The 26,834-nt window shown below is 41.6% G+C and overlaps 1 protein-coding gene across 1 annotated transcript; it reads left to right on the top strand.

The window, feature by feature from the left end:
- The first annotated feature begins 11,090 nt into the window (after positions 1-11,090).
- LOC131481419 (COMM domain-containing protein 8-like) lies at positions 11,091-11,408 on the top strand. The gene has a single exon (XM_058670373.1). It carries the CDS (start codon positions 11,091-11,093, stop codon positions 11,367-11,369), a length of 279 nt encoding a protein of 92 aa, XP_058526356.1. The 3' UTR covers positions 11,370-11,408.
- Positions 11,409-26,834: the final 15,426 nt, after the last annotated feature.

The raw sequence follows: 26,834 nt of genomic DNA, 5'->3' as shown, positions 1-26,834 counted from the left end.
CATAATATACATTAGTGGTCATCAAAACAGCCTGGTACTGGCACAAAGATAGAGAGGATGATCAATGGAGCAGAATTGAAACAACAGAAGGAAACCCACATAGATACAACCAAATAATCTTTGACAAAAAAAAACAGACAACAACCCATACAAATGAGAAGGTCTGTTCAATAAATGCTGTTGGGACAACTGGATGATGATGATAGCCTGTAGAAACAAAAAGATAGACCCACACCTCTCACCATACACCAAGATCAAATCTAAATGGATATAAGATCTAAACCTACATCCAGAAACCTTCAAACTTTTGGAAGAAATTGTTGGAAACACACTGCAACACTTAGGGGTAGGCCCTCACTTCCTAAAGAGAACACCAAAAGCAATAGCAATCAAGACCAAAATAAAAAAAAAAATGGGACTTCATCAAACTAAGAAGCTTCTGTACAGCAAGGGAAACAATTAACAAAGTAAAAAAACAACCCACAGAATGGGAGAAGATCTTTGCGCACTACATAGCTGATAGGGGGCTAATCTCCAGAGTATACAAAGATTCCAGAACAACCAAAACACCAGAACAAACAAACCACTCAGGAAATGGGCATGGGAAATGGGCAGACATTTCACAAAGGAACAAACCCAAATGGCAAACATACGAAGAAATGTTCAAGTTCCGTGGCAATAAGGGAAATCCAAATTAAGACATCAGTGAGGTACCACCTAATGCCAGTAAGAATGGCTAATAATTGGGCCCGGCGGCATGGCCTAGCAGCTAAAGTCCTCACCTTGAACACCCCGGGATCCCATATAGGCGCCGGTTCTAATCCCGGCGGCTCCACTTCCCATCCAGCTCCCTGCCTGTGGCCTGGGAAGGCAGTTGAGGACGGCCTGATGCATTGGGACCCTGCTCCTGCGTGGGAGACTGGGGGGAGGTTCCTGGTTCCTGGCTTCTGATCAGCACGCATCGGCCCATTGCAGCTCACTTGGGCAGTGAATCATCGGATGGAGGATCTTCCTCTCTGTCTCTCCTCCTCTGTGTATATCTGACTGTAGTGAAATGAATAAATCTTTAAAAAAAAAAAAGAATGGCTAATAATTAATAAAAAAAAAAAGAATGGCTCATACACAAAAATCCACCAACAACACTTGCTGGCAAGGATGTGGGGAAAAGGGAACCCTTCTCCACTGCTGGTGGGAATGCAGGTTGGTGCAGGCTCTATGGCAATCAGTATGGAGAACACTCAAACAACTGAAAATCTCTATACCCTATGATCCAGCAATAGCACTCCTAGGAATATATTCAAAGCAACTGTTACACAAGAAACCTACATGCACCCCAATGTTTACAGCAGCACAATCAATAATTGCAAAAAACTTAGAAGCACTCAAAATGCCCATCAACAGAAGACTGGATAGGAAAGCTATGGTTTATTTACTTCATATGGCCAAATGGGACTAACTGGAGACCATTATGCTAAGGGAAATGAGTCTTTCCCAAAAAGTCAGATACCACATGTTTGCCTTAATTTAAGTTGAAATGCTGTCAATCTGAAAAATGGTACCTGTAAAACGTAATATTTTTTCAACCTCTAACAACCTGTATCTCATGCAACAACATATTGTGATGTTATCAATGAAACAACAATCAATGTGAGTCAGACTGCTCATGATCTACATCAAAGGGCTGTACAACCTAATGCACTTTTAATACCCTATGTTATTCCATAATGGGGCGGGAGAAAAGAAATCTTCCATATCCCTAGAATTTGTGAGGCAGACATAAACCATAAGCCACCAAGAACATAAGAGGTAACTCATAGACAACAGACTCAAACTGGCATTAGGCAATAGTAAAACCACAAAGACATAGGGGGTATCAAGAGCAATCCTGACAATCTCTTATCAGGAGGTCGTATGCACAGAGCGGGGGGGGGGGGGATCCCAGAGTGGAGCAGGTGGACAAGAGGAGGCTTGTATCCCAACCCTGGAGACTCCCAGATCCTCACCAAGGACTATCAGTATGGGCACCAAGGACTACAGCCCAATGCCAAGGGTACCACAGGGGAATTAGAGTGCCTTCGGAGGCTGAGAATTCTGAGGTCATCCACTCCCATTTGAATCTCCCATATGTGATGAAAGAAGTCCAAATCCCTCCTTGCAGGGCCCAATGTCACCAGAACAACAGCCAGGAGCCCTGAGCGGTCTACAGAAACAGAAGAACAATAAACTCCCCTTCTGGACTAGGCAAAGGAACTTTCTCTGGTCCTTACTTAGTTCCAACTCTGGATCCCCACACTCTCTTGCAGTGACCATCATGGTCACCCCAAAGCTCCCCCCCCAAACAAAACAAACAACAAAAAAAATAGAATAGACAGAGAACAACAAGGAAAGCTTAGAATTAGACAGGAAATGACCAGTGGGGACTCACACATAACTTACGAGGTAGGACACGAAAATAAATTACTCCTAACTAGGGTGTGGAGGTTTTGTCTGCAAACCCATCCCAACAGTGTTCTGTGCCTCAACTGGTGTCATATGCCTTGTTAAAGCTATAAGCCAGTTTAGACTATCCTAAAATCTGCCAGGTTCAGTAAAAATTATGCTTCAACACCATAAACTGCTAAATACTAAAATGAAAATAGGCACAAGACAGCTGGATAGTATCCTATAGCCATTTTCAGGTGAATAGAAGCCAGTTGTATACAAACTGAAATTGAAATGTTAATGAAGTAGTCACAGGATGTGGTCAAGAATCTGTATTTTCTAACATATCAGTCACTCAATACAACGTCAATTAACCCCATAATGTTGGAAACTGTTGTTGATGTTATGTTATGGCTTTTAATTGGTCAGAACGATATTCTGCCAGCTGTGCCTTTAGACCAGAGTTGGTCTCCCCAAGAAACTGTTGAATTGATCTGGACAATAAGATACTGCACTCTATGCATGGCACATGCTTGCAATGAAAGAAACAAGACTTGATTTGAACTGTAACACTGCAATAAGGTGGAGCAATCCACCATGGGTGGAGGGCACAGGGAAGGGATGGGGGAACTTCAGAGCCTATGAAACGATGTTATAAAATGAAATGCAATTAAAAAAAGAACAAGCCCTTCACTTTGGCTTCTTGCTGAGGCTCTCTGGGCTTCCAGAACGTCCTGCCAGAGGGCCAGGCACTGTGCGTCCTTGTGGGGCTGGGGTCAGTTGCACAGTGCCATTCAACCTCCAGAAGCACCACAGCACAACCACAGCACCAGGCACGGCTGAACTGCTCAGCAGGTCACAAGGAATGTTGCAGCTGAACAGACAAGAGGCCTGAATCAATGTATACAAGCTCTCCAAAGAGAACAATGAAATCCGCTCTGAGAGCAGAAAAAATGGAGGGAACGAGGTAATTGAATCAGGTGGACACAAACACAGGTGCTACATTGGGATACAGGACCAAAAGCTCCCCAGGAGCTGAAATGACAGCAAACAGGAAAAGATGGGAAACTTAAGCCACTAGTGTTGAAAAAAATTATGCAACATTTATTAATCTAGAGAAATGCTTGAGATATGTTTTAATCTAGAGAAATATGCTTGAGATACGTTTTTAATCTTGGAAACACATTTCTGGAAAGGATTTCAGGGGTCACAAATTACAGAGATTTTATAAACCGAATCGCCCTCTCTTCCCTACCCCCCAAAAGTTTATACTGACATCCTACTTCTGAATACTTCCACATGTTATTGTATTTTGAGATAGTCACTGAAGAGGTGATGAAGCTAAAATGAGACTGGTAGGCTGGGCCATGATCTAATTTGACTGGAAGCTATACAAGAGAAAGAAATTGAGAGAGAACCCAGCCATGGGTTTGTACAGCAGACAAACCATGGAAAGGCACAAAAGAAGGTAGCACTGAGCAAGCCAAAAGCAAGGCCTCAGAAGACACCAAACCTGCCAGCTTCTGCCCTCGGCTTACTAACCCCAGAACTGCGACCAAATAAACATTCATTATTTAAGCCAAATAGTATTGTCACTTGTGGCAGTACTTACAAAGACAAAAGCCAAGTATTTGTATTGACTATTAGGTGGGGACTTGGAGAAGGAAGAGGGGATATCCTTTTGTTTGTTTGTTTTAAACATATTTTTATTACATTTCATTTTTTCAAATTAATTACATTGCATTATGTAATACATTTTTTTTTATGCACTGGGATTCCCCCGGCCCCTCCCCAAACCTTCCCCCCACAGAGGATTGCTCCACCTTGTTGCGTTTCCATAGTTCAAATTCAGTTGAGATTCTTTCATTGGAGGTATTTACCAAGCATAAAGTCCAGCATCTTATTGTCCTGGGAAGTTCAATGGTTTCTTGGTGAGACCATCTCTGGTCTGAAGGTAGAGCCGGCAGAGTATCATCCCAACCAATTGAAAGCCCCAACATAATATTTCCAACCATTTACAACATTGTGGGATTAATTGACATGGTATTGATTAACCAATATGTTAATAGGAAAATGCAGGTTCTCAACCACAACCTGTGACTTCTTCATAGACATTTCAATTTTGGTTTATATTCAACCGTGTTCTATACACCTTAAAATGGCTTAGATTGCTATTCAGCTGTCTCATGCCTATTTTAAATTTTAGTATTTATCAGTTTATAGCATTGAAGCACGTTTTCGCTGAACCTGGCTGTTTTTCAGGTGGTCTAACTCTATAATTCTAACAGGATGTATGTCAACAGTTTAGGTGAGCATGTTTAGGAGGGGTGTGCAGAGAAATCTTCCATACCCCAGTGAGGAGTAACTAATCTTTGTGTCCCACCCAGTGAGTTATAAGTGCATCCGAGAGGGGATATCCTTAGAAATGAAAGTGGCAGGATAAGGAGGTTGCAATAAATCAAATGCATCTACTTTTAAAAAAAAAAAAAAAGAAATCAATGTCCCTAGTGTTTACAAAAAAAACCACCAAGGGTGAAAAAGAATTAATCAGCATGTTACCCTTCATAATAACAGAGAATATACTGAAATACCCAGGAATAAATCTAACTAAAGACATGGGAGGTCTCTATGAGCAAAATTACAAAATAAACAAAACAGACAAAAAAATAGAAGACCTCAGAAGGTCAACAAATACACCATGTTTCTAGATGGGTAACGTCAGTATAATCAAACTGGCCATATTACCAAAAGCAATATACAAATTCAACATAATTCCAATCAAAATAACTAGATCATTCATCACAGAGCTGGAAAAAAAGATACAAAAGTTCATTTGGAGACACAAAAAGCCAGAACTATTTTGAAGAATAAGAACCTAGTGGGAGGGATCAAAATTCCAGACCTTAGAACATATTATAGTGTTGTAGTAATCAAGAACTCTGTTATTAGTACAGAAACAGAGAGGAAGATCAGTGGAGTAGAATAGAAACATCTGAAGGGAACCCACACATACACAGCCATCTAACCTTCAACAGAGGAACAGAACATAACCCAAGGAAGACAAAAGTTCTCTTTAGCAAATGCTATTGGGACAATTGGATAGCAAACTGTAGAATTAAGTAGCAAGAGCCACATCTCTCACCATACACAAAGATCAAATCTAAATGGGTAAGGGTTCTAAACCTACACCCAGAAACCATTAAAAATCTAGAAAAAAATGTAGGAAGTACTCTACAAGATATAGGCCACAGCAAAGACTTTCTAGAAAAATCACCAAAAGCAGAGGAATTCAAGACCAAAATAAACAATGGGACTACATCAAACCAAGCCTTTGCACAGCAAAGGAAACATTCTATAAAGTAAAAAAGCAACCAACATAGTGGGAGGAAACCTTTGCACACTACATAGTGAACAAGAAGCTAATATTGCGAATAGACAAAGAACTCCAAAATTACCGTAACAACAAAATAAACCAGTTAATAAATGGGCAATGTAAATGAGCAGACACTTCTCAAAGGAACAAATACAAATAGCTAACAAGCACATGAAATAAAAGCTCAAACTCCCTAACAATAAGGCAAATTCAAACAAAAACACTGAGGTTCCACTTAACTCCAGTAAGGATAGTCCATATAGAGAAAAATACTAACAACTCCTGCTGGCAAGGATGTGGGGGAAAAGGAACCCTACTCCACTGTTTGTGGGTATGCAGGCTGGTGCAACCACTGTGGAAGTCAGTATGGTGAACACTCAAGCAATTAAACATTAATCTACCATATGACACAACAATTGTACTCCTGGGAATATATTCAAAGGACCTAGTACATGAGAAAGCAACATGTGCCGCTATATTCATTGCAGCACAATCAACAATTTGCAAAAATTGGGAAACAACCTATGTGCCTATTGACAGAGGACTGGATAAAGAGACTGTGGTTGATCTATTCTATGGAGTACTACACAGCTATTAAAAAGAATGAAATGCAATCATTTGCTGCCAAATTGGCTGAATTAGAGACCATTGTGCTAAGGGAAATGAGCTAATCCAAAAAGGTCAGAAACCACATATTTGCTCTAGTGTAATATAATTTCCACCACCCACTGTGATTCCAAACACCAGAACAGAGTGTGGGTCGGGTACACATTGCAGCTTGGATTGGGTTCCAGCTGGGATGGGCTGGAATGTAACCCTCATCAGCATGAGCTGGAATTGGGAGTGGGCCAGACCCAGCTAGTCTATAGCACCCACTGGCAAATGCTGTGGTAAGGGAGCCATGCCAGACAGCACCACAGTGCCCAAACAGCACACATGGGAACCAGGGAGGGAGGAAGCAAAGCTGGTAGGGGGAATATGGAGGGCTCCCCCTGCTGGACAGCCACTCCCACTGGAAAGCATGAGTTGTGATGGGGAAGACCAGACCAGGCAAGGGTACAACACCTGTGGGCCTCATGTGAGCCTGATCAGTGAAAAGCCAGGATGGGCTGACTATTCCTCCAGGTGCAAGCATAAATCAGAGTGGGTGTGGGTTGGTTGGGCTTTGTTGCAGCTTCGGCTGGCACATGCTGGCACTAGGGCCTAATTCTGTCAAGTAAAACTGCAGAAACACCAGCAGAGTGCATAATCCGGGAGTGGGAATGGCCTAGTAGGAAAATAGTGGGCTCCTTTCTCTTAGGCTATCACTCCCACTGGAGAGCATGAAAATCAGGACTGGGGCAGGGGTGGCTGGACAGTGTGGCACCCGTTAATATGTGTGTGGGCTAGACAGTGGAGCCAATTGGGTTGAACTAGACTTCAATGTCCATTGACATATATGAGAGCTGAATAGGATGTGACACAGACTGGAGAAGTCTGTAGTACACACTGCCAAGCATGGAAACCAGGGCAGGGGGCAGACCTAGTGGGAGTTATTACAGGTCACTCCAACTACACTGCAGCTCCCACTGGTTTATGTAAGGGTAAAGTGTGTGCTGGAGAGAAGAAATCAGGCTTGACTGCAACACCCATTTGTTCGTGTTGAAGACAGGTTTGGAAACAGAACTGACCCAGCAATTGCAACCACCAGCATGTGCATAAGCTGATTGAGGCAACAGACTGTGCCAGATGCTGGGACACACAAGAACAGGTCCATGGATCACCTCAGATGAAGTTTCTTTGGGGATCCCTCCAATCGAACAGCCAGATTCAGAACCCCAACTATAAAGAGAAGCACAGGTTTCATGGTGTGACCATGGAGTGCAAGTGTCAAAGCTGAGCCTCCTCAAAGTCTCAGATGGAGAAGTGGACAGCATATCCAGGTGCACATGGAGGATATGACAGACCATAGGAACCTGTAGAGGATATCTAGTATCACAACAGAGGCCAGAGAACAGAATAAATCAGTATCTACCCCAGCCATGTGTTTGCAGTAAAAATCTGGGCAAACAGAGACTCTAAGTTGGATTATGTCAGCTGGTGGATTCTGGAGACATTTCATCATGTTTGGAATGCGAGACTGGCACCAATTCAGAACCGTTGAACTCTCAAAACCACTTGAGCAGTGCCCTCAGAACATGCCCCACATCAGGGAACCTAGGATGGGTGGGAGACTGGGTAGGGCTTCTCCCTTACCCCAGATACAGAAAAAAAAAATAATAGTGTGGAAACAAGTATCTTACCCACTTTCCTGTAGCACTTGACCCTTTGTGCCCTAATCAATTATGTAAAGATTGTCAAAATAAAATAATGATGTATATATTTAAAACAAAAACCCTCAATGCTGGCATGGCCAGTGGTTGTTTTGCTCTTCTTATGGAATGGCTCTTTCTTGTTTCAATTTGCAGTTTTGTCGAGTCAAACCTAAATATTTTTGTGGTGAATCATCTTTTTGCACTTCCTTGTTATCTGTATCTCTCCCAATAAGTTCTGGTGATTCATTACTTGATCATTCATAAGAGATGGATTGTTTGTAATCACTTGAGATTTTAAATGTCCATTTCAACAGTGTTTGCTATATATCATGTATAATGAAGTTCTAGATATTAATTGTAATCCCTTCGGTACTGCAAGAGTCATGCCCTGGCATTTATTCCTACAACCTGTTTAATTCATATTTTCACCGCTCTTGTGATGCATCTCTATTTTTGTATAATGTTTGTTAACTTCATGTTGATGAACGCTTATTTTCACCCCAATGTAGACTGTGCTCACTGGTTCTGTAATTTATGGGCTATAATTACAGAAGTGTAGCAGAGACTGCTCTGTTCAGATGTGGAGACAAAGTGCTGTATGTTTTCATGCATACAGACCAGAGATGGACTCCAAGTGAAAGAATTGAAGCTATCCTAACAGTAAGATGATGGACTTCCTGATAATGTCCATACCTACATTTTTGTGAAACACTTCTACAACAACATGGTGGTCTTGTGACTGTGCATAAAGGGCACCCATTGTAAAACTAGATGGAGAAATCATTGTGGAGAGGGCTTGGAGAAGGGCATGGGCAATCCCAGGACTTATGGAACTATACTATAGAACAAAATAAACTATGTTAAAAAATTTTAAAAAAGCTAGAAAGGTCTAAAGACAAACAGTAAGGGAAGAATCAGATAAACTCACAAGGGGCCACTGCATTGCAGAGCAGCATGGCAGCATCTCATATTGGAGTGCATATTTAAGCTCAAGATCAAATTCCAGGTGCTCCATTGGCTGAAAAGTGAACCAAAATCTCTCCCTCTTTCCCTAGCCCTCCTCAGGTCTCTAAGCTTTAAAATAAATTCTTTATAAAAAATAAATGTCTGAAAGATTAGAAATGAAAAGATATCATGTATTTCCCATGCTACTTTTTAGACCCTAGTCAGTATCCCATGAGCTTTATTCATTCATAAGAGGACACTTTTCCCATACAATTTGTCACTAAAACTCCAAGTAGCAGCTTCTGATTAAAAAAAAAAAAGGAAAAAAACAACATAAAGTAGTTGTTCCCTTCATTTTTTACTGCCTGTTTTCAATGTCTTTTTCTTTTAGATTCTTTTGTTTTTATTGGAAAGTCAGATATACAGAGAGAAGGAGAGACAGAGAGAAAGCTACCCCATCTGCTGATTCACTCCCTGAGTGGCCACAAAGGTCTGAGCCAAGCCAATCTGAAGCCAGCAGCCAGCAGCCAGGAGTCAGGAGCCAGGAGCCAGGAGCTTTTTCTGGGTCTCTTGCACATGGGTACAGGGTGCCAAGACTTTGGGTCATCCTGTATTACTCTCTCAGACCACGATCAGGGAGCTGTATGGGAAGTGGAACAACTCCGAAACAAGCTCACTTCTATATGGAATCCCGGTGCATGCAAGGTGAGAACTTTAGCCACTAAGCTACCACACTGGACCCTCAATGTCCCTTCTTCTTCTTCAGCAGGTTGACTGTGATCTGCTGCATGCAAATTTCTTTGATTTTATCCCATTCCTGGTTGATTTTAATTCTTAATACCTTAGATGATTCTTTTGCCAAATCTGGGAAGTTTTTAGCCATCAACCTTTCAATTTTCGTCTCCTTTTTGGGTCATCTTCTGGTTCTGAACTAATGGATGCTCAAACTCTTCTCATTTCTCTATTGCTCACTGAGGGTCTGCCCATATTTGACAACAGGTATATGTTTCTGCTGTTGGTCCGTTTTGTGTTCATTGCTCAAAGTTTTTGACTTTTGCTCAGTCATTTCTATTCTGGCACTCAGCCCATTTTATTTGCTTGCTTGGTGCTATTTAATCCTGTTTATATAATAAATCAATGTTACATCATATTTTTATTTTTCATTCCTTTACTATTCTTTTCTATCAATTTCCAGGGAATGTATTCCTGATTTTGCAACATTATCCCTTTGTGACAGTGTGTGCCAAATATCCCATTCTCGGTGACTTCACATTGTTGTGTTCCATAGATTGTAATTTCTTGCAGGCATTAGAAATTCCTAGTTTCAATATTCTGAGTTGTTGGGATGTGGTCTGTCTCAGTTTTGCTTTCCATTTTAAAAATGTTTGTCCAATGTTGCCGCTATTGTCTTGCACACTGTCATCAGATGTATGTGACTTGAAAATGTTCACCAGCTTTCTAGTGTATTTTTGGTGTCAACTCTATTTCCAAAGTCTTTGCAATACTTTTCAGAGTTTTCTGGAATGTGTGCATTTGTCTCATCTTACTGGGTCTACAGTGTTTTGCACAGGATCAGAAATACTTGTTCACAGAAGTTCACAAAGCACTCCTCCTTCTGGGTGACTCATCACTTCACAGTCTATGCAGGAGCAGGGTCACTTAAGGTCCCACTTTCTCACTTCCTTACCAGAAAGCAGGTTTGTGAACCTGTGGCTGTGCCCTGCCTTTTCCAGGACTGTGCTGCCTTTTGGGTCGTGTTACAGAAAGAAAATTGGCACAAGACAACAGCTGAGTGTGTAATACTTCTCTCTGATCAAGAGGGGAAAAGTACATATGGTCCACCACGTTGTGAATGTTTGTGAGGCCATCACCTATGGCATTCTTTTCTGCCAACAACTCGTTAGGCAGTGACATTTGCAATGACTATTTTCACAATATCTACAAAGTTTGGATGTTAAGTATAAAAGTGTGGAGAAAGTGGGCAATTGTCTTCCTTGGGTTATGTTCTGTTTCTCTGTTGCAGCTTAGAAGGCTGTATATGTGTGGGTTCCCTTCAGATGTTTCTATTGTACTCCATTGATCTTCCTCTCTGTTTCTGTACTAATATCAGGGTTGATATTTCATCCGCACAGCTACAGCACTTTGATTGGCAGTTAAAGCTTGCACTTTCTAGTGACAAGATTGCCACACTACAAATGCCACTATTAAACCTACATCTAGATGTCAAAGAAAATGGTGAAATAAAACCATATTTTATTGCAATGAGTAAGGAAGAACTCCAGAATATGATAACTTCCTTGGAAGCAGCTAACAAGGTGGTCCTGCAGTTGAAGTAACTGGAAGTGTCAAAGCCCCATGCTGACAGGTGTACGCTGCTACCCCTGTGTGCTCATTCAGAAGCCCTTGCATTGTATTGACTTCTCCTCCAAGCTGAGCATGCAGCAGTGTTGCAATTTCCAAGAGAAAGAACAAAAAATTACGAGGTTGACAGGAAGTGCATAAGTTGAAAGATGAAAAAGCCATAGTAGCAGTTTATATTTTCATGATTGTTTTGCCTCAAGTTTTAAATATTTGAAAAATCTTTGTATGTATATAATTTTAAAGAAAACAAAAAAATAGGCTCTAAAGTAATGTAAGTGTACAAAGCAGAAATATACTTGAATAGTGCTTGAAGAATTAAGTGAATAGCAAGGACACATGTTGTGAATATATACTTAATTTGTGATATTTAAACAATTTCTTGAAGAATGTATAAGCTGTGAATGTAGCTCAGGACATTCCATATCTTTCTTGTATTTCAAAGGAAAGGTAATCAGGTATAATGCTTCCTAAGAGAAGAATCCTTTGTCAGATGTAATTGGGAGAAAACAAATTGGTGTGTAAAACTTTGAGTTTTGGACTTATTTAAACTAAAATCTAGAACAAAGAGAATGGAACAGCATTATTACATATGCATCTCTGTATCTGGTAAGATGTTTATGTTCTAATAAAAGGAATAGATGTCAATGTATAGTGTATTCAAATAACAGATAAGAGTAAGGTCTGTTCCAGGATTCTCACCAAGGACTATCAGTATGAGCACCAAGGACTACATCCCAACTGCCAAGGAGACCACAGGGGATTGGAGTGCCTTTGGAGGCCAAGAACTCTGAGGCCATCCACTCCCTCTTGGATCTACCACATGGGATGAAAGAAGTCCAAATCCTTCCTCACAGGATCCAAGGGCATCAGAACAACAGCCAGGAGCCTTGAGCAGTCCGCAGAAACAGAAGAACAGCAAGCTTCCTTCAGGACTAGGGAGAGGAGCTTTCTCGGGTCCTCGCTTGATTCCAATTTTGGGTCCCCACCTTCTCTCGCAATGACCATCAGGGTCACTCCAGAAACCCCTCAAAAAAAAATAACACACAAACAAACAAAAACTCTAGAATAGATAGAGAACAACAAGGAAAGCTTAGAATTAGACAGGAAGTGGTCAGCGTGGATTCACTTATACCTTACTAGTTGGGATACAAGGATTAGTTACTCCTCACTAGGGTATTGAAGATTTCTCTGCACATCCCTTCTAAAACTGTTCTGCACCTAAACTGTTGACATATTTCTTATTAGAGTTATAAGTCAGTATAGACTACCTGAAAAGAAGCCAAGTTCAGCAAAATCATGCTTCAACGCTATAAAATGCTAAATACTATAATGAAAATAGACACGAGACAGCTGAATAGCAATCTATAGCCATTTTAAGCTGTATAGAACCCGGTTGCATATAAACCAAAATTGAATTGTCGTTGAAGGAGTCGCAGGATGTGTTGAAGAACTTGCATTTTTTTTAACATGTTGGTTACTCAATACCATGTCAATTAATTCCATAACATTATAAATTGTTGCTGGTGTTATTTTGGGGCTTCTAATTGACCGAGATGATACTCTGCCAGCTCCACCTTCAGACCAGAGATGGTCTCTCCAACAAGCCGTTGAACTTATCTGGACAATAAGATGCTGGACTGTATGCTTGGTATATGCTTGCAATGAAAGAATCTCATGTGAACTTGAACTGTGGTAATGCAACAAGATGAAGGAATTCACCATGGGGGGAGGGGTTGGGGAGGAGGGTGGAAATCCCAGTACCTGTAAAACTGTGTCACATAATGCAATGTAATTAATAAAAAAAGAATCAAAGAGAAATATGAGAGAAAAAAAGAGTAAGGTCTGTTTTAGTTATAGGCTCTTAATTTGAATTTAGCTATTTTGAATATTAACAAGTTGAGGGGAAAGCAAACTATTTTTAACCTCATTTAACTTTGATGTCATTCTGAAGAAATAAAAAGTTTTATTTAAAAAAAAGAATGTCATTACATTCTTTCTGGTATCTCAATGCTTTCTGACAGAAAAGCACCATGATTAAAATTGTCCCCCTCATTATACTCTATAAATTGGATTGTGACGTATGTCCTGTTAAATTTCTTTAAATTTTCCTGCTTAAGGTTTGCTAAAGTTTTCAAATTCTATTTTTTCAGAAATCTTGAGTTTTAGCCATTGATTCTTTAAATAATCTTACCCCTTAAAAGATATGAATTTTAATATTTTGTTTCTCTCAGCAACAAAATCTTTTTGCTTCTACTCAAGTTTAAAAACCAGTTTGCTTTTTCTTTTTCTACTTGTGATATTTTTCTATTTAAGTTCACCAAGTCCTCCCTCTGACATTTCTAGTTGAGCAACGAGACTAACAAATGCTTTTGAATGTTTGGGTTTATTTGATCTGGTTTAATTTTGATTTAAATATAAACTACTGCTTGGTCTTTTAATCTTCCATTTTGCTGCTCAGGCTTCATCATTTTCTAGTGAATTTGGGAAAGCAAGGCCCTATTTCTTCAATATCATCACAGCTACTTATTTGTTTCCAGCAAATATCCCAGTAACTGGGTCTTCTCATCACCAATGTCTGTGGAGTATCACTTCTCACAGGAACAGGATTCCCTAGGACTTCCAGTGCTGAATAAATGGCCTGAGTGTATTTTAGGTTTCTTTGAGGTCTTGAAACTGTTTGCTGCAGAACTGCTACCAGTATTTGTTTGTCGTCCTCCACCTCCCCCAACAGTGCATCAGATAGACCAGACTTGAACTGGCCCTCAAGCATTTTGGAATAGTGTATTAACTCATTTTCAAAACCATTCAATCTTGTTAAGCTATAGCTGAAATATCTGCAAACCAGGGGCCATGTGACCTATCACTTGGCTAAGCTGTCAGAGTCTGAAGTGTGTTGTTCAGGATCATAAGTACAGGTTCACCAGGCAGGGTCAGCCCCAGGAGTTCACAAGGGAGTCCTCCTTCTGGGTGCTGTCAGTCACAGTGGGACCAGTGGCTGCTTAGTGCGTTAGTTTCCTGTTCCCTGAGCAGAAAGCTAGGTCTTCAGGACTGTGTGAAGTTGACCTAGGTACTCAAAGAGTCAGCAAACAAAAGAACAGGTGTGTCCTATACCTGTTCTTGTGGTTCTTCTAAACCAAGAAGGAAAAGAAAGCATAAAATGTGCCCTGCATATGTGCTTGTGTGAGGTCATCCCCAGCCCTTTGTTTTACTGTCTTCAATTTTCTTTCTTTTTTTTTTTTTAAAGATTTTAGGATGATTGGAAAGCCGGATATACAGAGAGGAGGAGAGACAGAGAGAAAGAGCTTCCATCTGATGTTTCACTCCCCAAGTGAGCCGCAACGGGCTGGTGCTGCACCGATCTGAAGCCGGGAACCTGGAACCTCTTCCAGGTCTCCCACACGGGTGCAGGGTCCCAAAGCATTTGGCAGTCCTCGACTGCTTTCCCAAGCCACAAGCAGGGAGCTGGATGGGAAGTGGAGCTGCCGGGATTAGAACCGGTGCCCATATGGGATCCCGGCGCTTTCAAGGCAAGGACTTTAGCTGCTAGGCCACTGTGCCGGGCCCCTGTCTTCAATTTTCTAACCAGAGTTATGTTCACATGGATGCTTCCTCAACTTATCCAAGTTGGTGAGATAAAAAAAAAAAAAAAAACGGAAAAAGAAAGCACCGTGGTTAACGTGGGCATCAACCTCCCACATGATAAACAAATGCTCCACCACTTGAGTTAGTTCACCAACTGCTGTGTGGTATCCATTCTTTCATATGCATCTGAATCATGTTATCCAGTTTTAGGGCTGCCTAATCATATGCATCTGAATCATGTTATCCAGTTTTAGGGCTGCCTAAAGCTCTGAGGAAACAAAATCATTCATAAACAGCCTGTTTTCCCTTGTGTGAGGGTCTATTCGTTGAGAGGAAAAGGCAAAGGTAAGTTGAGAACACCAAAAAGCAGATGCTGGAAAAGTGTAGAGTTGATGATGGCCTCTCAGGATCCAGTCTTTGTGAAGGAGCAGAGGCAATGCACTAGAGTGATGATGAGGTCTGGTCCAGAACCAGGGATAAACCATGCTATTAGGCGAGCATCACAACCACTATACAACAAAACATCTGGGTGTGTGAGGCAACTGCTTTACGGTCGATTTAGTTTTGATCTCAAAATTTTGAAATATTTTAAATGGAGAAATACCAATTTTATATGCTTGTTGCACATACAATTCTCACTTGATAGTTCTTTTCTCTTGTCATTTAAAAAGAAATGTAATTCCACTTCTTCTGTCTCTTATATTTTGTGAAAGAAAATCATCGGGCCCTGCGGCATGGCCTAGCAGCTAAAGTCCTCGCCTTGAACATCCAGGGATCCCATACGGGCGCCGGTTCTAATCCCGGCAGCTCCACTTCCCACCCAGCTCCCTGCTTGTGGCCTGGGAAAGCAGTCGAAGACGGCCCAAAGCTTTGGGACCCTGCACCCGCGTGGGAGACCTGGAAGAGGTTCCTGGTTCCCAGCATCGGATCTGTGCACACCGGCCTATTGCAGCTCACTTGGAGAGTGAATCATCGGATGGAAGCTCTTCCTCTCTGTCTCTCCTCCTCTCTGTATATCCGGCTTTCCAATAATAACAAATCTTTACAAATAAAAGAAAATCATCAACATTAGAATTGTTCTGGTTGTTTTCTGGCTGTTTTCAAGATCTATTCATGTGCTTTTTCCTTAGCCTTTTGGCTGTGATATGTGCACATGCATGACGCTTCCGATGGCTTCGACCAGTCTTATCTGTGCTCTCAGGCTTTGCAGTTCTTCTCTGTAGGGTTGTTTAGTTTGGGCTATCCTTTAACACAATGTGACTATATAATTGGTGCACGAGTTTCCCTTAACAAGAAGAGGACTGAGAAGAGAAGCACTAATATGTGTCGCTTCTGTAGTGTAGTTGTTTATCCTGCTTGCCTAACAGGAGGGATGCACAAGGTTTGATACTGGGTAGGGACAATTGGTGTTTTTGTCTTTAACAGCAAAAAACACCAGTCCTCGTCCCCCTTACCACTGGGAACCAGGGGTCCCCTGATTCTCCATCTGTAACAGCAAGGTGGCTTCTGCACCAGCACCAGGCTTTTCCTTTGCTGGCCCTGGCTTTCTCCTAACCCATATTACCCCTTCCTCAGGGTTCCAGATGCCTTTCTGAGCTTTACCTTGTCTTTTCCTCACACAGAGAGTACGAAGCCATGTCCGGAGCATTGTCTGGTCCTCAGGGCAAAACCTGCCAGGGTCCAAGATGAGCCCCAAGAAATACTGCGGCCCCAATTGAGGTTGTTTCTGGTTCCAGAAACATGTATGAGACTGCATGGGTGGTTTGGGGTAAAATGCCACACCCCAGTTGCATAGGGGTTCCAGGATTCAGACACAGGATCTGCTGTTTTCCTACCCTAATCTGGGTTCTGTGGTGACAAGTCCATATACTCTAGGGAAACAGAGGCCAGATGTTTGAAATCTCTGTGGATGCAGCCCTGCTTTGTGACATGGAGCCTGTTGGCAAAGATGGGCACACCTGTCATCACAGATTGGGTGCTCTCAATTGCCCAGCATGAGAACTCTGCCTGCAGCTTGGTCTTTAATGTGACACAGCACTGGCATGCTTAAGGAAAGCTGGGGAAGTGAAACTCTGAGCCCCTAGAATCAGAACAACAAAGAGAATCACCAGAAAGGCACCAGCCCACAGGCCTCTGGTGGTGCTGCTGTGCTCAGAGGCTCTGGTCCAGAAGGTGACATCATAAATGTGATTAAATGCTGTAACAACTGACAACTCAAAATGCTATCTGTGTGAAAAGTGTGCTTCAGCTATAAAGATAGACATGGATAATGTTCTTTGGTCATTTGTGTGATTAACAGAACTGCGAGTGTGATTAGATCAAAGTATGTAGCTCTTGTAAAATTTGCATCTGTGAGACTCAGAAGACTCATACAATCCAAGAAGCTTACCAGTGAGCACATCAGCCTGTGATAGAAAGCAGACACCAGTTTCAACCAAATGAGCAGAATATTCTCAAATTAAAATTTGGGGAGTTACTTTGTCTAAAATGGTGCATGAGTCCACCACTCAGAGTGCCTGCAGTTTCCATCAGCAGGCTGATTTAGATCTTGGCTCCTCTGCTTGCAGTATGGTTTTCTACTAATGGATTCTGGGAGACAGGAGATGATGGCCCAGTCTCTGGGGTCACTGACACTCAGTGAAAGATCCAAAAGGAGTTCCTGGCTGCTAGCTTCTGCCTGGCTCATACAAAGCTTTAGATGAAATAAATTAATAAATACACTTTATTTTTTAAAGAAAAAAACTTTTTTTACACAATTCAGTGACTGAGATGTCAAATTTATAAACTTTGGAGGAGAAGTTTCAAGTGTGTGAATGACAGGGGTGGGTTGAAATACTTTAAGGTATAATTTAAACATGGCACCTTAAACTCTTGTATATGTTGATGCTTATTTTAATTTTATCCCTTTATGTATACATGCTTATTATGTATTCATTTATTTATGCATTATATATATGAAAGGCTAAAGGACAGGGAGAAATAGAGAAATCTTCAGTATACCATTTTACTTACCGAATGCCATTATCAGGTGAGGTGGGAAAGGTCAAAGCTAGGAGCCTAGAACTCCATCTAAATCACTCATATGCCTAGCAGAAAAGCAAGTACTCAGGGCATTTTACATTAGTTCTGAGACACATTAACAAGTATCCAAATCAAAGTGTCCAGTGGCCAAGAACATGAACTCCCATATGAGATAGTCATCCCTAATGGCATCATGACAAGCTATGCCACAATATCCACTCTTATTTTGTTTTTATGCTAGTATGTCATGTGAGAATGACTATTATCAAAAGAGAAAAGATAGCAAGTTCTGTCGCTTTGTAAATGAACGGGAATTATTAAGTTTGTTTGGTATGAATGTAAATTAAAACAGCCATTATGGCACACAGGGTAATGCTGCCTTATGAGGTTAAAAAAGAACAAAAACACACACAGTTGTAATTCAATATAGTATTTTTATTAAAGTATTAAACACCTTATACATGATGAAACATTTTTGCCCGTGGTGTTCCAGTCATTCACCTAATACACAAGAGTTACTTGCTTCAAAACAGGAAGAATCAAATGATTACAGCCCTCTCAGAGAAAGACAGCCCCACTCCAGCAAATAGAAAAGTTAAGCTGGGTGATTCTAACAGAGTGCACCCACACTGCTTCTGCACTCTGAACCTTGAAACTTGAAGGCAACATGGCTTTCCAGCGTGAACTTTTTCCTCTTCGTCTCATGAGGGGGAATAGTCCTTGATCTTGCTCTGCTCTTGGTCAACTTAGATTGTTGATAAATGGCTTTGACCTTTCCTGTGTGCTTGGATCACAAACAGCAGACAACAACGTTAATGTGCAGGTTGCCTATTGCCCCCACAAGAGCAGTAAGTCATGCCACATAATACAGAGAATTACTTCTGGTAGTAGAGCACTTGCTCAGCAGTCAGGAGATAAGGAATGAGCATCCACATTCTCCATGATTGACCCAACAGGCAGAAGGCAGGACAGGGACAACCCCTTGCATGTCCACCTTATGGTGTACATTCTGTCATTTTTCGTTCCAGGTTCAGAGGAACTGTGGACACAGAAGCGTACAGCACATTCCATGGTTGTTTTATGCATGTTTCATACTGTGAAATGGCTGAAAATGCATCACAGTCTTGGAGAATACAAGGCAAAGCCATCATACTATGGAAATGATGGCCTCAACCTTCTGCTCAAGGCATGTGAAAGCTAAGCACAAAGTGCACTAAGTGACCATCAGGCAGGTTAAATCATGGGAGCAAACCCAGAGGGAGGATGCCCTTGTGAACTCGTGCAGACCTCTGCCCAGTGCACATGTGATTTTGAATGTATGCATTACATTTTAAGAACTGAGACAATTAACAAACCAATAGGGAGGCACACTGATTAATGCCTAACACATTATCATTGTGGCTCAATCGCTGTGGTTACAGTTTACATTACTTAAAGATGTATCTCAAATCAATAGAAGACATCTGAAGTTGGGTCTATGAATGCCAAGATTTCAAAGAAAACAGTCATCACCTCCTTCATCTCTTTCCTTTTCCTTCCTAGAAAGTGATTGTTCTCAGAACTATTGCTTAATTCCTGGCTCTAATGACGGGTACCCATAAGACATTTCATGGTAGTATAAAGTGATTCCAAATATCTTCAGTTGTAAGAAATAATTATTACCATTTTACATAAAGGAATCTTGTTACTGAGATTGTTGAAAGCAATTCATCCCACAGGATTTAACTTTCTCTGCATCCAAGACTCTGTATTTTAAGGAGCAATTTTAGGTATTTAATCAGTGCTGAAGTACCCATAACCTGAAATTAATCTCTGTAGGCTGCTTATAATGTGGTAGCAAAATACGCAGTCTAAAATAAGAAACAAAGAATTTGTATTTTTGGCCAAGGCTCCCCATAACACTAATGCTAATGATGGTATTCTTTCTTTTTTCTTTTTCATATACATTTTGGTGTGAAACTGTGTCTGACTTGCTTCTCCACTACTTTGTAAGAGGTGTTTGAAATAATTTAGCAATGGGACAGTGTGGAGCCAAAAAAATCCACACAACTCGGAAGAGCAACCAGGGCAAAACAAAGCAAAGGACAGGGGAGACGACTTTCCGCTCCTGACCTGCTGAGTCACCTCTGAGTGCAGACACTGAAAGCCGCAAACCGATCCGCAAACCGACCAGCAGACCGACCTGCAGACGCAGTGATCGTGAGGACTGGCGGTGATTGGGACCTGCTGGCATCTGCTCACCCTGGTCACCAGGACTCGCCAGGACCTGCCCTGCTGCGGACACCAGGACCCTGAATCACCGGGACCCGCCGGCATCTGCCCACCCTGGTCGCCAAGCCCCGGGACCTGCACCAGCCGCAGCCTCCAGGCTCCATTGCGACCCGCCGCGACCAGCAACGGACGCAGCAGTCGGGAGACGCACCGGCGGCCAGGATTCCCACCAGAGGAAGAGGCAGACTGCAAGATCCTGAGGTTTGAGTGAGTTGGGTGGGGACAGTGGTGGGTTGGAGGCTTCGGGAGTTGGCCCCCCAGGGACACGCACAGAGCCTGAACACAATTGGTGCTCGTCTCCCCGCCCCTCCTCCCCCCAGACTCCAGCGTCTAGAGACACAGGGCGAGTGCCTTGAAACTGCCAAAACTGTGTCTGGGAGAAAGGCAAAAGGCACACTGGATACTCCCCCATGCCTTTGCGGTCTGGCACTCAGCTGGGCGGTGCTATCCCACAGGAACCCAAGCACGCCTCTGGGCTGGGCAGTTCCCTGCTAGCGCCAGGGCGGTCGGTGCTGGGGTGGGCGGGCCTGCTCAGGAGGTGCTTCCAGAGAGCACCTGGAACACCCCACGCCCTAAAGTCCCTTGCTCCGAGCCCTGTGATCCAGCGCACAAAGGGCGCGCACAGAGAGTGCCTTCACTCCCCCACGCCCTGTGGTAGCATACCTGTACGGGACGAGCTGAGAGTGCGCTTTGAATCCTCTGGGCCCTGGAAGTGGCGCCCTGAGGTCCAGTGTTCTGGAGACGCACCAAAAGTGCCTTGAAAATTCCCACACCCTGCTACTCCATGCCTGCAGACTCCGATCTCTACAGGATAGTGCTTGGAGACCCTTCAGCACACTGGTGCCTAGGTCTCTCAAAAAAGAAACACACAATGGGAAAAAATACCAGAAAAGGTAATGATCCAGATGAGAGAGCCAACACCCCACCAATAAAGGATCAAAAGCCAATGTCTATTTCGGAGATGTGAGATGAAGACATAGAAGATCTACCAGACAAGGAATTCAAAAAAATAATGTTAAAATATGTCAGAGACAATGAGAAGAATTGGGAGCACTTCAAGGAATTCAAGAACCACATAGCCTCAGAAATACAACAAATGAAAAGTAAAATCCTTGACTTAGAACACAAAATTGAGAGCATAACCAACAGAACAAATACAGCAGAAGAGAGGATCTCTGAAATGGAACACACACAAAACGAACACACCCAGTTCATGAAACAGCTGGAGACAAGTCTGAACAAAGCCAATAAGACCATACAAGAAATGAAAGACAACCTCAGAAAATCAAATATTAGGATTATTGGCCTTCCTGAAGGAGCGGAAAAAGAATCAGGAATGCAAATGGTGCTCAACGAAATTATACAGGAAAACTTTCAAAACACTGGGAACATGAATCCAGCTCAAATCCAGGACGGTCAGAGGACTCCCAGCAGATATGACCCAAAGCGATCTTCACCCAGACATATGGTGCTCAAGTTCCACTCCAACGAAGACAAAGAAAGAATCCTGAGACAAGTACGAAGCAGAGAAAAGATCACATACCGGGGAAAACCAATCAGGATCACTGCTGACTTTTCTGAAGAGACCTTACAAGCAAGAAGAGAATGGACAAAGATCTTCCAAATCCTGAATCAGAACAACTGTCAACCAAGACTATTGTACCCAGCAAAGATCTCATTCGTATTTGAGAACGAAATCAAATACTTCCACAGCAAAGAGAAATTAGAAGAATATGCCAGCACAAAACCAGCTCTACAAAATCTCCTTAGAAATGCACTAAATCCAGAAAAAAAGGAGGTGAATCATAAGCAAAGATGGCAAACAGGAAGATCTCCCCACTAAAGTCCACACAAGGAAGGGCAATAACACAGATATCAACACCCACAAAAACAAGTATGGCAGGGCATAATCACAACCTCTCAATTTTAACTCTTAACACAAATGGCCTGAACTCACCAATCAAAAGGCATAGATTAACAGAATGGATTATCAAACAGCACCCAACTATCTGTTGCCTACAAGAGACACATCTAACCAGAAGAGATTCGAAGAAGCTGAAAGTGAAACGTTGGAAACAGATATTTCATGCCAATGGACGAGAAAAAAAGGCTGGGGTAGCTGTCTTAATTTCAGATGATGTGGTCTTCAGCTGACACACATCAAAAAGGACAGGGAAGGACATTATATATTGGTGAAGGGACTGATCCATCAGGAAGTAATTACCATTGTGAACATATATGCACCAAATTCAAACGCACCTAGCTACGTGAAGCAATTACTCACGGACTTAAGGGGAGACATAGATGTGCACACAATAATAGTGGGCGATCTTAACACCCCACTAACAACTATAGACAGATCAACAAAACAAAAACTCAACAAAGAAACAACAGAACTCATACAAACAATAGAACAACTGGACTTGGTTGACATTTATAGAATTTTTTACCCTAAGGCCACAGATTATACATTTTTTTCAGCAGTGCATGGCACCTTCTCCAGGATCGACCACATGATAGGACACAAAGCAAACCTAAACAACTTCAAAAAGATAGGAATCATACCATGTACCCTCTCAGACCACCACGGAATGAAGCTGGAAATCAGCAATTCAAAATGCCCCAGGAAATACAGAAACTCTTGGAGGCTGAATAATATGCTACTAAACGAACAATGGATCAGAGAAGAAATGAAAGATGAGATCAAAAAATTTATGGAAACCAATGAAAACTCTGACACAACATTCCAAAATTTGTGGGACACTGCCAAAGCAGTGCTACGGGGTAAACTCATCGCAATTGGAGCTCATGTCAAGGCCCAAGAGAGGCGCCAAATACAGGAACTAAACACACACCTCCAGGAACTGGAAAAACAACAGCAGAAGAGCCCCACACACAATAGGAAACAAGAAATCATCAAAACAAGGGAGGAAATCAACCAGATAGAAATAAAAAAAACCATACACAAAATCAATGAATCAAAAAGCTGGTTTTTTGAGAAGATAAACAAGATAGACACCCCACTGGCCTGACTGACGAAGAAAAAACAAGAGAAGGCAAGAATTAACAGCATCAAAGATGAAAAAGGCAACATAACAACAGACACCACATCCTTAAGGCCATAATTAGAAATTACTACAAAGCACTGTACTCCAACAAATCAGAAGATCACCAAGAAATGGAAAAGTTCTTAGACTTCTACCACCTGCCAAAACTTAGCCCAGAGGCAACAAACGACCTGAACAAACCCATAACTGAAGTAGAGATTGAATCAGTGATTAAAGAACTCCCAACAAAGAAAAGCCCAGGCCCAGATGGCTTCACTCCAGAATTCTACAAAACATTCCGAACAGAGCTGACCCCAATCCTCTACAAACTCTTCAAAACAATAGAAAAAGAGGCAACCCTTCCAAACTCATTCTATGAAGCCAACATTACCTTAATCCCAAAACCAGACAGAGAACTAACAGAGAAGGAAAACTACAGACCTATCTCTTTGATGAACATTGATGCTAAGATTCTCAACAAAATCCTAGCCAACAGAATTCAAAAACACATCAGACAGATCATTCATCCAGATCAAGTAGGATTCATCCCTGGAATGCAGGGATGGTTCAACATTCGAAAATCTATAAATGTGATACACCACATCCAAAAACTGAAAAACAAGAATCACATGATAGTATCAATAGATGCAGAAAAAGCTTTCGACAAAATCCAACATCACTTCCTACTAAAAACCCTAATCAAGGTAGGCATAGATGGAAAAATCCACAACATAATTAAAGCCATATATGAAAAACCCAACGCCAGCATCATACTGAATGGAGAAAAGCTGGAACCCTTCCCACTGAGATCTGGAACAAAACAGGGATGTCCACTTTCTCCACTACTATTCAACATAGTCCTAGAGGTACTCGCTGAGGCCATAAGACAAGAAAAAGAAATCAGAGGAATACAAATGGGAAACGAAGAAGTTAAACTCTCACTATACGCAGATGATATGATTCTTTATGTAGAAGAGCCAAGAGACTCAATACAGAGACTGCTAGAACTTGTACGAGAGTTTGGTAGAGTGGCAGGGTACAAAATTAATGAACAAAAATCAACAGCCATAGTGTATGCGAACAGCCCCAAGATGGAAAAAGACTTAACCAGCAAGATACCATTCAAAATAACAGAGAAAAGTATGAAATATCTGGGAATAAATCTAACCAAAAATGTAGGAGACTTATTTGAAGAAAACTACAAACCACTTAAAAAAGAAATTGAACAAGACCTTGATAGATGGAGTAACATCCCATGCTCCTGGATAGGTAAAATCAATATCATTAAAATGTCTATACTGCCAAAAGCAATATATACATTCAACGCAATCCCAATCAAATTGCCCAAAACATTCTTCATGGAACTGGAAACAATGATCCAAAGGTTCATCTGGAAACACAAAAAACCATGGATAGCTAGAACTATCCTGAAGAACAGGAAGTTAGCAGGGGGAATCACAGTCCCAGAACTCTGGACATACTATAGGGCAGTGGTTATCAAAACAGCCTGGTACTGGCACAAAGATAGAGAGGAAGATCAATGGAGCAGAATAGAAACGCCAGAAGGAAACCCACACAGATACAGCCAAATAATCTTTGACATAAAGACAAACGACAATCCAGGCAAATGGGAAGGTCTGTTCAATAAATGCTGTTGGGACAACTGGTTGATAGCCTGCAGAAACAAAAAAATAGATCCACATCTCTCACCATACACTAAGATCAAATCTAAATGGATAACAGATCTAAACCTACATCCAGAAACCTTCAAACTTTTGGAAGAAAATGTTGGAAACACACTGGAACACTTAGGGGTAGGTCCTCACTTCCTAAAAAAGGCTACAGATGCAGTAGAAATTAAGACCAAAATAAACAATTGTGACCTCATCAAACTAAGAAGCTTCTGTACAGCAAAGGAAACAATCAACAAAGTAAAAAGGCAACCCACAGAATGGGAGAAGATCTTCGCACACGACATAGGTGATAGAGGGCTAATCTCCAGAATATACAAAGAGCTACAAAACAACCAAAATGTCAAAACAAACAAGCCACTCAAGAAATGGGCATGGGAAATGGGCAAACACTTCACAAAGGAACAAACCCAAATGGCAAAAAAGCATATGAAAAAATGCTCAAGTTCCCTGGCAATAAGGGAAATCCAAATTAAAACATCAGTGAGGTACCACCTAACGCCAGTAAGACTGGCCCACATGAATAAAAGCACCAACAACACTTGTTGGCGAGGTTGCGGGGAAAAGGGAACCCAACTCCACTGCTGGTGGGGCTGCAGGCTGGTACAGCCTCTATGGAAATCAGTATGGAGAATATTCAAACAACTCAAATTCAACATACCATATGATCCAGCAATAGCACTCCTAGGAATATATCCAGAACACTTGTTCTATGAGAAACCAACATGCACTCCTATGTTCATAGCAGCACAATCAGTAATTGCAAAAACATGGAAACAACCAAAATGCCCATCAGCAGATGATTGGATAAGAAAGCTATGGTTCATCTACTCCATGGAATACTACTCAGCTATTAAACAAAACAAAATGCAGTTCTTTGTGGCCAAATGGGCCAAACTGGAAACCATCATGCTAAGGGAAATGAGCCAATCCCAAAAGGTTAAATACCACATGTTTGTCTTGATTCAAGATGATATGATGTTATGTATAACATGTTATGTTGTGAATGTAATATGTTGTGTATAAACTAAAATTGAAGTATAGGTGAGGTGGTCACAGAAGGTGGCTGGGAACTCGCATTTACTTTTAACATATTGGTTACTCATTACTATGTCAATTAATTCCATAATGATGTAAATTTTTGTTGATGGTATGTTGGAGCTTTCAATTGACTGGGATGATACTCTGCTGGCTCTGTCTTCAGACCAGAGAGGGTATACCTAAGAAGCCATTGAACTTGACGGGACAATAAGATACTGGACTCTATGTTTGGTATACGCTTGCAATGGGGAAATCTCAACTGGACTTGAGCTGTGGTTATGCAACAAGGTGGAGGAATCCACCATGGTGGGAGGGTTTGGGGAGGGGTGGGGAGAACCCAAGTATCTATGTAACTGTGTCACATAATACAATGCAATTCCTGAAGTTAAATAATAAATAATTAAATAAAAAGAAATAATTTAGCAATCAATTTATTTTCAAAAGACTAAAATGTACTATTTTATTAACAAAGGAGCTACTTTTTTAAAATATTTATTTCATTGGTCAAATCACAGCAAAGACTGAAATGATCTAAATGTTGAACAGGAAAAATATCCACAATGAACAGACTCTTAACCAGGAGAAATACCTATTAGAAACCCTTTAAATCAGAAATTTCTTAATAACTAATGTTTCCGAGTGCCAGAAGCTCCCTGGTCATCAAGCATCCAAGAAGAAACACATAACTCGGAAGAAATCCAGAGAAGGAACGCAGGAAACACAAAGACCCGGTTAAAACGTGGTGAGTCATCCCGGGAAAGGGGCGCATCAGCTGGAAGCTCAGAGG

Source organism: Ochotona princeps, chromosome 1 (assembly GCF_030435755.1).
Source record: "Ochotona princeps isolate mOchPri1 chromosome 1, mOchPri1.hap1, whole genome shotgun sequence".
In the NCBI taxonomy this organism is placed as follows: domain Eukaryota; kingdom Metazoa; phylum Chordata; class Mammalia; order Lagomorpha; family Ochotonidae; genus Ochotona; species Ochotona princeps.
The sequence above is the reverse complement of the archived record's forward strand: the minus strand, read 5'-3'. Positions and strand labels throughout refer to the sequence as shown.